Raw genomic sequence first — 12,945 nt, forward strand, 5'->3', positions numbered from 1 at the left:
GATAAAAATCCACTCAACACAAACATTTACTAAGCAATGAACTACAGACCAAGCATTGAATTTTGTGTTGGGAAGATAAAAATGAAAAAAAAAAAAAATGATCCAGGCCCTCAGGAAGATCACAATATTTGTCACTAGAAATGCAAGTGGGATTGATTGATTATTTTTAAAATTGATTTTGGTTTATTTGCATGAATAAAAATAATTGAACATATATATCTGATGAAATGGCTTCTAAAATAAAACATGCTGTGAATATAAAAAGAGGTAAAAATGTGAAATCATTCTGAAAAGCTGAAGATACTATACACGTGGAATCTGATAGCATATTATGGTGTTTCTTTAAGGTCAGATTAATCTGCATCTCATATGATGGAGAGGTAAGAGGGCCATGTGGGTAGAGGCAAGAGAAATAACTACATCATGAACTGTTCTGGAGCCCTACTACTCCACTGAGCAAGTGTTAAGAATCAGAAATATTTTGATTCTATGAGTCCTTTATTTCTTTTTGGAATTTATATAATTAATTTAGGAAAATTATCACTTCAAACCTATTTTACATTAATAATTTTGTATCCTTCTTTATTTTTATTTTTTTAAATGTTGAAAGTATTACAGATGTGCTCCCTTCCCCCCTCCATGAGTCCCCCCTCCTCCCTCCCACTCTCCTCCTGTTCCCCCCCAAACTGATGTCTGTGTTATTGGTTGTGCATATATGCATATAAATTCTTTAATTTATTTATTCCTTTTCCTCCCACCCCCTATCCCTCTGAGGTTTGTCAGTCTGTTCCCTACTTCCATGTCTCTGAATCTATTTTGTTCATCAGCTTATTTTGCACATTATATTCACAAATAAGTGAGATCATGTGATACTTGTCTTTTGACTGGCTTATTTCACTTAGCATAATACTCTCCAGGTCCCTCCGTGTTGTCTCAAAGGGTAGGAGATCTTTCTTACAGGGGCATAATATTACATTGTGTAAATGTAGCACAGCTTTTTTTATCCACTAATCTACTGATGGACACTTGGGCTATTTCCAGATCTTAGCTATGAACATAGGGGTGCATATATTCTATCTGATGGCTGTTGCAGGCTTCTTAGGATATATTCCTAGAAGTGGAATCACTGGCAGTTCAATTTTTAATTTTTTTAGGAAGCACATATTGTTTTCCACAGTGGCAGCACCAGTCTGCATTCTCACCAGCAGTGTACTAGAGTTCCCTTTCTCCACATCTTCACCAGCACTTGTTGTTTGATGATCTGTTCATGGCCGCCATTTGACAGGTGTAAGGTGGTATCTCATAGTTGTTTTAATTTGCATCCCTCTGATGATTAGTGATGTTGAGCATTTTTCAGTATGTCTCTTGGCCATTTGTATGTCCTGTTTAAAGAAGTATCTTTTCAGGTCCTCATTTTTTAGTTGGATTGTCTTCCTTTGGTTGAGTTGTTAATATTTTGGATATTAACCCCTTGTTCGATGTGTCATTGGCAAATATGTTCTTCTATATAGTGGGTTCCCTTTTCAGTTTGCTGCTGGTTTCTTTTGCTGTGTAGAAGCTTCTTAGTTTGATGTAGTCCCATTTATTACTTTTCCTTCGTTTATCTTGCCCTAGGCAATGTATCAGTGAAAATTCTGTAATGTATAATGACTGAGATTTTTCTGCCTACATTTTCTTCTAGCAGTTTTATGGTTTCATGAGTTACATTTAAGTCTTTTATTGATTTTGAGTTATTATTATTATTATTATTATTATTTTTGTATAATGTAAGTTGGTGGTCTAGTTTCATTTTTTTGCATGTCCCTGTCCAATTTTCCTAACACTATTTATTGAAGAGATGGTCTTTTCTACATTGTATGCTCTTACCTGCTTTGTTGAATATTAATCATGCATACTGTCTTGGGTCAATTTCTGGGTTCTCTGTCATGTTCCATTGATCTATAAGTCTGTTCTTGTGCCAGCATCAGGCTGTTTAGATTATGATGGCTTTGTAGTATAACTTGACATTTGGTATTGTGATTCCTCCCACTTTCTTCGTCTTTGTTAAGATTGCTGCCGCCAGTCAGGGTCTTATTTGGTTTCACATAAATTTTTGGAGTATTTGTTCTAGATTTGTGAAATATGCCATTGTACTTTATTATTATTAATATTATTATTTTAATCCTCACCCAAGGACACTTTTTTTTTTCCATTTTTTGTTCAGATAGAGTGGGAGGGAGAGAGAGGAAGAGAGAGAGAGAGAGAGAAACATCGACGTGAAAGGTACACATCAAGTGGTTGCCACCCGCACGACCCAACCAAGGCTGGGGACAAACTGCAACCAAGGTATGTGCCCTTAGCAGGAACCGAGTCCAGGTCTCTCTGGACCGCAGGCCGATGCTCTACCTGCTGAGCCAAACCAGCCAGGGCTGCCATTGGTACTTTAATAGGGATTGCATTTAATTTGTAGATTGCTTTGGGTAGTATGGACATTTTAATAATGTTAATCATTCCAATTCATGAACATGGTATACGTTTCCACTTTTATACATTTTTCTCTATTTCTTTTTTCAGTGTCCTGCAGTTTTCTGGGAACAGGTTTTTTTTACCTTCTTGGTTAAGTTTATTCCTAGGTGTTTTTGTTGTTGTTGCAATGGTAACTGGGATTTTTGTTTGTTTGTTTGTTTCCCTTTCTGGGTGTTCATGATTGGTGTATAAGGATGCTATGGGTTTCTGGATGTTAATTTGGTATCCTGCTACTTTTTCTTTTTCTTTTTTTTTATTTTTATTTATTTATTTATTTTTTTGTTACAGATATTTTACCTTTTTACCCCATTGGCACCCCCCCCCCACCCTGTCCCTGGCTTAGTTGTCCATGTCCATTGGTCATGCATACATGCATATAAGTTCTGTGGTTTATCTCTTCCCACCCCCCCACCCCCCATCCCCTCTTCTGAGGGATGTCAGTCTGTGCCCTACTTCCATGTGTCTGGGTATACTGTATGCCTCAGACTGTTATGTTCATTATATTCCGTATATAAGTGAGATCATGTGGTATTTGTCTTTTTCTGCTTGGCTTCTTTCACTTAGGATAATACTTTCCAGGTCCCTCCATGTCGTCTCAAAGGATAAGAGATCTTTCTTTCTTACCGCTGCATAGTACTCCATTGTGTATATGTACCACAGCTTTTTTATCCATTCGTCTACTGGTGGACACTTGGGCTGTTTCCAGATCTTAGCTATTGTAAATAGTGCTGCTATGAACATGGGGGTACATATATTCTTCCTGATTGGTGTTTCAGGCTTCTTAGGGTATATTCCCAGCAGTGGGATCACTGGGTCAAATGGAAGTTCAATTTTTAATTTTTTGAGGTAGCACCATATTGTTTTCCATAGCGGCTGCACCAGTCTGCATTCCCACCAGCAGTGTATTAGAGTCCCCTTTTCTCCACACCCTCGCCAACACTTGTTGTTTGATGATTTGTTGATGGCGGCCATTCTGACAGGTGTGAGGTGATACCTTATTGTTGTTTTAATTTGCATCTCTCTGATGATTAGTGATGTTGAGCATTTCTTCATATGTCTCTTGGCCATTTGTATGTCCTGTTTGGAGAGGTGTCTATTCAGCTCCTCTGCCCATTTTTTAATTGGGTTCTTTGTCTTCCTTTTGTGGAGTTGTATGAGCACTCTATATATATTGGAAATTAACCCCTTATCTGATACATCATTGGCAATGATGTTCTCTCATACAGTGGGTTGCCTTTCCATTTTGATGATTGTTTCTTTTGCTGTGCAGAAGTTTTTGAGTTTGATGTAGTCCCATGTGTTCATTTTCTCCTTTATTTCTGTTGCCTTAGGTGATGTATCAGTGAAAATTCTGCTCCTTATGATGTCCAAAATTTTGTTGCCTACATTTTCTTCTAGAATTTTTATGGATTCACGGGTCACATTTAAGTCTTTTATCCATTTTGAGTTTATTTTTGTGTATGGTGTAAGTTGATGGTCTAGTTTCATTTTTTTGCATGTAGCTGTCCAATTTTCCCAACACCATTTATTAAAGAGGCTGTCTTTACTCCACTGTATGCTCTTGCCACCTTTGTCAAATATTAATTGAGCGTATTGCCTTGGGTCTATTTCTGGGTTCTCAGTTCTGTTCCACTGGTCTATATGCCTGTTCTTGTGCCAGTACCAGGCTGTTTTGGTTACAGTCGCTTTGTAGTATAACCTGATATCTGGTATTGTGATCCCACCTACTTTGTTCTTCTTTTTCAAGATTGCTGTGGCTATTCGGGGTCTTTTTTGGTTCCATATGAACTTTTGAAGTATTTGTTCTAGTTCTATGAAATATGTCGTTGGTATTTTGATGGGAATTGCATTGAATCTATAGATTGCTTTGGGTAGTATGGACATTTTAATGATGATAATTCTTCCAATCCATGAACAGGGTATGTGCTTCCACTTTTTTATATCTTCCTCTATTTCTTTGTTCAATGACCTGTAGTTTTCTGCAAATAGGTCCTTTACTTCTTTGGTTAAGTTTATTCCTAGGTATCGTAATTTTTTTGGAGCGATGGTAAATGGGATTGTTTTTTCAGTTTCTCTTTCTGTGAGTTCATCATTGATGTACAAGAATGCTGTCGATTTCTTGACGTTAATTTTGTATCCTGCTACTTTGCCAAATTCATTTATTAAATATAGTAGATTTTTGATGGAGTCTTTAGGGTTTTCTACGTACAGTATCATGTCATTTGCAAATTATGACAGTTTTATTTCCCCTTTTCCAATTTGGATGCCTTTTACTTTTTCTTCTTGTCTAATTGCCATGGCTAGGACTTCTAGTACTGTGTTAAATAAGAGGGGCAAAGTGGGCATCCCTGTCTTGTTCCTGTTCTCTAGGGAAATGCTGTTAGTTTTTTCCAATGAGTATGATATTGGCTGTAGGTTTTTCATAAATGACCTTTATTATGTTGAGATATAATCCCTCTCTTCCCACTTTGCTGAGTATTTTTATGAGAACTGGGTGCTGGATTTTGTCAAATGCTTTTTCAGTATCTATTGATATGATCATATTATTTTTATCTTTCATTTTGTTTATGTGGTGTTTCACATTTACTGTTTTGCAAATATCATACCAGCTTTGCATCCCTGGAATGAATACCACTTGGTCATGGTGAATAATTTTAAAAATATATTGCTGAATCTGATTTGCTAATATTTTGTGGAGGATTTGGGTATCTATGTTCATCAGAGATATTGGCCCGTAGTTTTCTTTCTTTGTAGTGTCTTTATCTGGTTTTGAAATTAAGATTATGCTGGCCTAATAAAGAGATTGGAAGTCTTCTTTCTTAAAATTTTTAGAATAGTTTGAGGAGAATGGGCATTAGCTCATCTTTGAATGTTTGGTAACACCTTCCTATGAATCTATCTGGACCTGGGCTTTGTTTGCTGGGAGTTTATTGATTACAGCTTCAATTTCCTAGTTGCTATTGGTCTGTTCCATTCTTCATGGTTTAGTTTTGGGAGACTGTGTGATTCTAGGAATTTGTCCAACTTACCTAGGTTGTCCAGTTTGTTGGCATATAATAGTTCAGAGTATTTTCTAATAATCCTTTGTATTTCTGTGGTGTCAGTTGTTACTTCTTTTTTGTTTCTGATTTTGTTTATTTGAATCCCTTTTTTTCATTTCTTGGTGAGTCTGGCTAAAGGTTCATCAATCTTGTTTATTTTTTCAAAGAACCATCTCTTGGTTTCATTGATCTTTTGAATTGTTTTTTAGTCTCTATGTCCTTTATTTCTGCTCTGACCTTTATTATTTCTTTCACTGTATTTGCTATGGGCTTTTCTTTTTGTTTACTTTCTAGTTCTTTATGTTGTAGGGTTAGATAGTATAGTATAAATTTTTCTTGTTTCTTGAAGTAGGCCTGTAATGGTATGAATTTCGCTCTCAGAACTACTTTTGCTGCACCCCATAAATTTTGTGATGTTGTATGTTCATTTTCATTGATTTCCTGGAAGTTTTTTTTATTTCTTCCTTGATCTATTTTGTAATGCATTCATTGTTTAATTATGTGTTATTTAGCCTCCATGTTTTTGAGTGCTTTTATTGGAATGAATTTCTAGTTACATGTCATTGTGATCTGAGAATATGCTTGATATGATTTGAATCTTCTTGAACTTGTAGAGACTTAGTTTATATCCTAACATGTGGTCTGTCCTTGCAAATATTCCAGGTGCACTTGAGAAGAATGTGTATTCTGCAGTTTTGGGGTGTAATTCTCTGTAGATATCTATCAAATCCATCTGATATGGTGTATCGTTTAGGGTCAGTGTTTCCTCATTACTTTTTTGTCTAGAGGATATATCCAATGATATCAGCGGGGTGTTGAAGTCCCCTGCTATGATTGTATTGCTGTCAATTTCTCCTTTGAAGTCCTCCAGAAGTTTTTAAATATATTTTGGTGCTCCTATATTGGGTACATATATATATTTACCAAGGTTATATCCTCCTGTTGGATCGATCCTTTTAATATTACGTAATGGCCTTCTTTGTCTCTTGTTACGGCCTTTATTTTAAAGTCTATTTGTTTCAGATAAGAGGACTGCTACCCTAGCTTTTATTCATTTTCATTTGCTAGAAAAATTTTTTTCTATCCCTTCACTTTCAACCTGTGTGAGTCTTTTGTTGTGATGTGGGTCTCTTGTAGACAATATATATATGAGTCATGTTTTCTTATCCATTCAGCCATTCTGTGTCTTTTGATTGGAGGATTTAATCTATTTACATTTAAGGTTATTATTGATATGTACTTATTTTTATTGCCATTTTTATTTATTATGCCCATATTTCTCTTTCTATTTCTTCTGTTTACTACAGAAGTCCTTTTAACATTTCTTGCAGTCTTGGTTCGATGTTAATATTTCCCTTCTCCTTTATTTTTTTGGTCTGAGAAGCTCCTTATTTCACCTTCTATTTTGAATGATAGCCTTGCTGGATAAAGTAGTCTTGGATTCAGATCCTTGTTTTTCTTTACCTTGAATACTTCATGCCATTCCCTTCTGGCCCATAGTGTTTCTGTTGAGAAATCAGTTGATTTTCTTTTTGTCTTTAATTTTTGGCATTTTAATTATGAGGTGTTTTGGTTTGGGTCGCTTTGAGTTCTTCTTGCTTGGGACTCTCTGTGCTTCCTGAACTTGCATGACTTTTTCCTTCACCAAGTTAGGAAAGTTCTGGGCCACTATTTCTTCAAATATATTCTCTAACCCTTGCTCACTTTCTTTTTCTTCTCATACTCCAATCATGCGAATGTTGTTATGTTTCATATTGTCTCACAGCTCTCTTAAACTGATCTCTGTTTCTTAAACGTTTTTCTTTTTGGTTCTCTGATTGAGTGATTTTGTTCTACCCTGTCTTCTAATTGGCCAATCCAATCCTCACCTTTCTCTAATCTGCTTGTTATTACTTCCAATATGTTCTTTATTTCTACTATGTCATTCTTCATTTCTGCTTGGTGATTTTTCATTTCCATTGGTTGATTTTTATTGTTACTCATGCTGTTGAGCTTATTCATAATCATTAATCTGGACATCACATCTGACACTTGTTTATCTCCATTTTATTTAGCTCTTCTTCTGTAGAATTCTCTTCTTCTTTCATTTGGGACTTGTTTCTTTGTTTCACCATTTTGGCTGTCTCAGCAGGGTTTGGAAATTGCCAAAACCTCCCTATGAGTATTGATGTTCTTCATATTGTGGCTCCCTGTGCTGGGTTGGATGAGTATGGAAGGGCCCATGTCAAACACCAATGTCTAATCTTACTTTCCTAGGTAGAGTTGCAGCCCAGCAAAGATTTAATTATCCCAGAGTCTTTGCCTACAGGCTGACTGTTAGTGTCAGTTACTTAATAAGCCTCAGATTGTAGCCCTCAAGTGAATGAAAAATCCTCCAGATGTGCAGGGTAAGAGGATTTCTAGTGGGTGGGTCAAGTGCTTCTCCCCCTGGGCTAAAGCTGCTTTGAGAGGAAAACTCTGCCTGAAGAAAATGGTTTCTATAGCATAGGTTAATGACTCAGCACTGGAGTCCAGGCAGCTCCCTTCTAAGCTTTGACCCCCAACTCCTTGAAACCCAGTGACCAATGATCATGAGCTGGGCCTAAGGGTCAGAGAACCCAGAGACTCATCTTCACTTGCAGGCTGGCAGGTAGTCTCTGGTAGTTAATAAACCCCACTCTTGGCCGGGTGGGGTTAAATTCCCAAGGGAGGAGCAGTTGCATCTCTCCAGGGCTAAAGCTGCTCTGATGGGAAGGGGCTGCTTGAGAAATATGGCTACTGTAGCACAGGGGAATGACTCAGCATAGGGCTCTTGATGGCCTCCTTCCCAGCTCTCTTCCCATTGCCATGAACTGCTGACTCTCCTCACACAGCTCCAGTCCAGTCTGCCCACCCTCTGTGGAAGCCCAGTATGAGTGGCTGTAGCTGTAATTTAGTGCACTGGTCCTTCAAGAAAGTGCCAGTATTCCCAGTGCCTCTCCCTGCCAGACAGAACCTCTGCTCTGGTAATTTTCTGAGCCAGTTGTTATGTGGGCGACTTCCTCTCTTCCCCCAGTCTGTGCTGGGGAGCCAGCTTAGGGTTTAAACCCCCAACTTCTCAGAGGGAACTTCTCACAAGTAAGATAGCCTTCAGCTGCTACCTGTGGGAATCCAGCCAGCCCTCTCGTACCTCCACACCTCCTCTCAGTCTCATTTTGGGGTCCTCTTTATGTCCTTCATTATAAGGGTTCTCTCCAGCTGCTCTTTAGGTGTATATTCCAGATAGCTTTTCTTTGTGTGTGTGTGTGTTACATATTTTATTTTATTTTTTTTATTAATTAATTTTTTTTATAGATGTTTCTCCTTTCCCCCCCACTGATTCCCCTCCCCTTCCCTCCCTGCCTTTTCCCCAGTTTGTTGTCCATGTCCACTGTTCATGCATACATGCATATAAGTTCTGTGGTTTTACTTGTAATTCCAGTTTGGTCCTGGGAGACGGTCTGTGTAGTTTCTACTCATTTGGCCACCATTTTTTCCCACCCAATTCTATGAATCTTATGCCTATTGATTTTTCAGTTCTAGAACTCCAATCTTAGTTTTACAACATTCTAAGCTTTTAAAAAATTTTGGCAGTTTAATGCAATTTACAAATACCAATAGCATACAAGTTGTGGAAAGGGGAATCACTAAATTGTGAGAATGGGTAAGTCTACTCTTAAAATGTTCAAGGTTGGTAGATTAAACCACATTTAATAGTGATGAAGAAAATTGCAAGGGTTTTGCTTTCTGTTTTTTAATTCTAGTGGGAAAGATATATACTTAATGTATCTTTAAATGGGGGCTTTGCTAGTTTTCAGTTACTTGATAAACTGAGTAATGTGTAGTGTGATTTCCTGACATGGCCAGCAGAGGCCTCCACGTGCCTATCTCCAGCTGTCCAGTTATTCCTGAAGGCTGATTCTGGGAAGGAATATGAGACTGCTGAGTTACCAGGTCAGGGATAGCACAGATCACAACGTGTGATCGACCAGAACATGTTTCTGAGAGTCTATTCAATGTTTTCAGCATATGTGGCCATAGCAATAGTACTTTCTCTGTGCCAGGCATAAGAAGGGGCTAGGTAGAAGCTCGCCTTTAATGGGTACTTAATGTAACAGTTGTTCTTGTATCTGAGCGAGGCCTTTCTGCAACTTCTGTCAAGGGAACTTGGGTTCTAGGGGTGGCATCAACTTCAAGTTGTGCACAGATGAGACATTTGCAAAGACGCTAGGCTTGTGACTTAACAGTAGGAAGTAGTGGAAGGAACAGTGAGCCAGTTCTAAGTCCAGGCCCTAGGACACTGTGTGTGCTTCTGTTCTTAGGAGAATTAGCCTGAGTTGGACTACTAGAGGAATGTGAGACACTCAAGGCCAAAAATTCAGCTGCCCTGCTGACAGCCAGCACCAGATCCTCAGAACTACAAATTCATAGCTGAGCCACCTAGAAGACACATGAGAAGGCTCAACCTAAATCAGCTGGATCTAGTCCATTCTAACACAATCTCCCTGCAGACCTTTAGAAAAATGATTAATGATAAATAGCTGTTGTTTTTAAGCAACTAAGTTTTGAGTTGGTTTGTTACACAGAGTAGCAAAATAACAACAGTGCTTATTTCAGGAGGAACACTATTACATCAAAAATGTTTTAATAAGCCCTGGCCGGTTTGGCTCAGCGGTTGGAGCGTCAGCCTGCGGTCTGGAGAGACCCGGATTTGGTTCCCACTAAGGGCATGTGCCTCGGTTGTGGTTTGTCCCCGGTCCTGGTTGGGTCATGTGGGTGGCAACCACTCAATGTGTCCCTTTCACGTCGATGTTTCTCTGTCTCTCTCTCTCTCTCTCGCTCTCGCTCTCTCTCTCCCTCCCACTCTATCTGAACAAAATATCAAAAAAAAAAATGTTTTAATAATACGAGATTCATATGACCTATGTTGGAAATAATTATCAGATTTTTCTTGATGCATGATGGAATTATATAAGACAATGACTGTTCCTATGATATTAGTACTTCTCTACCAATCTATTATGTGTTTTGTTTGTTTGTATGTTAATCCTCACCCTAGTATATTTTTCCATTGATTTTAGATACAGTGGAAGAGAGGGAGGGAGGGAGAGAGAGAAAGAGAGAGAGAGAGAGATTGGTTGCCTCCTGGCATGTGACCTGAATCAACCTGAAATCGAAGTATGTGTCCTTGACCGGGAATCAAACTAATGACCCTTTGGTGTGAAGGCTGATGCTCTAACCAGAATACACTGGCCAGGGCCAATCTATTATGTTTTCATAAGAAATGTACACCAAGACAGAAAGTATTAACTCACAGTCCTTCTGCAATGCACTCTAGTGAAAGAACATTTCCTCTTAATTCTTCTTTGTTACTTGCATTGCCTTCTGGAGTTAAAAATGTTGGTGGCCTCTCTCTACTTGATTTAGCTGCAAAAGAGAAAATCAATATGCATTAAAAGTTATGAATTTGTATTTCTAGAAATGCAGTTCACTGCCTAAAAGCCTAATCCCTTTCCAAAAATATTTAACATTGTAAAATTTTTAAAACGACACATGCACACCCTTTGCCTTACAAATAGTCACTGCTTACTCAGCCAAGAATAGAAACAATTTTGGTTGCATAAGCAATTATAGCAAAAACTATTCTCTTTTTGTATTTTTCCTTAATTTGGGGTAGATTTTTATAAGGTTTTTGTAGACAGGTAAGTTTTCAAAATGTAGACATAGAAAGAAAAATCATGTTCTCAAACTATATACATCACTTAAAATTAGTGCTTAGGTCAAAGCGAAAATTAACTGTCTACCTTCTCGAAGATGTTAGATTTTTCTGAAAGGTACGACTATGGAAGGGCTAATTTGTTTTATACCTGGGACAACATTACACCCAATTCCACTGAGTAATGACAAAGATATATCTGTGGTAGATGTGTAACATACCAACCCCCCAAACTGCAAGGTTTATGGAAAACAAAACAAAACAAGAAAGTTACTAACAGAGGTCTGGTAACTTTTGCCATAAATTTAGAATAATATTGGAGTTAAAGAGACTGAAATTGGTTTTCTTAATGAAAATATAAAGAGGGCTTGAATCAGAGATCTCAGGGATATTTATACAGAACATCTTCTTTCTTATGGTGATGTTGCCTAAATGTGGCCTTATATTCTGCTGAACTCTCTGAAAAACTTAAAGTAGAAATCAAGCCAATTGAGGCCTATTCAGATTCTATAGCTCTTTACAGTTTTCAAAACTTTAATGCATTAACTATTTGATGCTTCCAAAATCCGAATAGAAGGTAATATATAAATTATTCTCATTTCTCAGAAGAAAAAAACTGAATACCATAAAAGGTATTCCTTGAGAGAAATTAGGGTTTTCCTAAGATTTTAGAGACAGAATAAATCTTACCCCTCTGGAATCACTTTGGAAATGGTTGTAAGGCCTATATCTTTCAGAAGTATATTACAATAAACATAAAATAAGACAGGTATCTCTACTCTGATCATTGATACAACCTTAATTTTTTTTTTACTTCATATCTCAAAGGTAAAATATTAATGCAGCAGAAATTCTTCTTTATAGATAATTAAGAAGACCCTCATATCTAGAAAGCGTACTTTTTATTAGTTCTCTGTACCTGAGATACACTTTCCCTTAAGAAAATAAAATTCTTTTTTTTGAATGAATGAAATTAAATTATCTATTTTGTAATAAATCACTTCTACTGAAGACTAGGTTTTAAACAAAACTATGAAATACTATTGTTAATACTATATGATATTCAGGACTTCTGGTCATAATGGTGGTATAGGTAATTATACGATATTCATAATGTCATGTGAGAACAGGTGGGAAATGTGATGACTTACTATCAAAATCCACTTAATGTTAGTTGCTAAAGGTTACTAAGACTGAAGAGTTAGTATTCAAGCAGGTTAATGTACCCTGCTAGTTCTTATTTAGTTCATGAGAAAAATGTTTGAACAAGACAAAAAATGAAAAATATAATTCTGAACATACATGAGAACATTTTTCCAAATTATGTGAAATGGTTCTTTACATGAAAACAGCTATAATAATTTTCATATGGAAAATATTTTAGTGGCATGTTTGCAAACTTATAAATTTCACAAGAAACATACATTTATTCTAGTGGTAACTAGGAATTTCATAAAGAAATAAGGTTAAATAGCCATGGAGGTGAAGTTAGTAAACTAAATTCTACAATGAAGGTGAGAATGTCAGTTACAGTCACCATAACTCACCACCATAAAACTCAGTGTCACTCAAATTAGCAGCTGTAGTGTCATTCAATTCATCCACTGAAATAAATAGAATATTATGAAGAATGTATAAAGTAGGGGAGAAGGTATTTTAAAAATAAATATTGGGCAATGAAAACAA

At 37.0% G+C, this 12,945-nt stretch overlaps 1 protein-coding gene across 13 annotated transcripts in view; it reads right to left on the reverse strand.

The window, feature by feature from the left end:
• NRCAM (neuronal cell adhesion molecule) overlaps positions 1–12,945 on the reverse strand; it is a 215,444-nt gene that overhangs the window by 54,653 nt on the left and 147,846 nt on the right. For all 13 annotated transcript variants that reach the window (XM_036247278.1, XM_036247286.1, XM_036247285.1 and 10 more), the window contains 2 exons: positions 12,807–12,863; positions 10,859–10,970 (listed from right to left, as the gene is read on the reverse strand). In XM_036247278.1, coding sequence (XP_036103171.1) covers positions 10,859–10,970; positions 12,807–12,863 — 169 coding nt within the window. The remainder of the gene's footprint in view (positions 1–10,858; positions 10,971–12,806; positions 12,864–12,945) is intronic.

The sequence above is a fragment of the Molossus molossus genome, unplaced genomic scaffold (genome assembly GCF_014108415.1).
Source record: "Molossus molossus isolate mMolMol1 unplaced genomic scaffold, mMolMol1.p scaffold_m16_p_7, whole genome shotgun sequence".
NCBI lineage: Eukaryota > Metazoa > Chordata > Mammalia > Chiroptera > Molossidae > Molossus > Molossus molossus.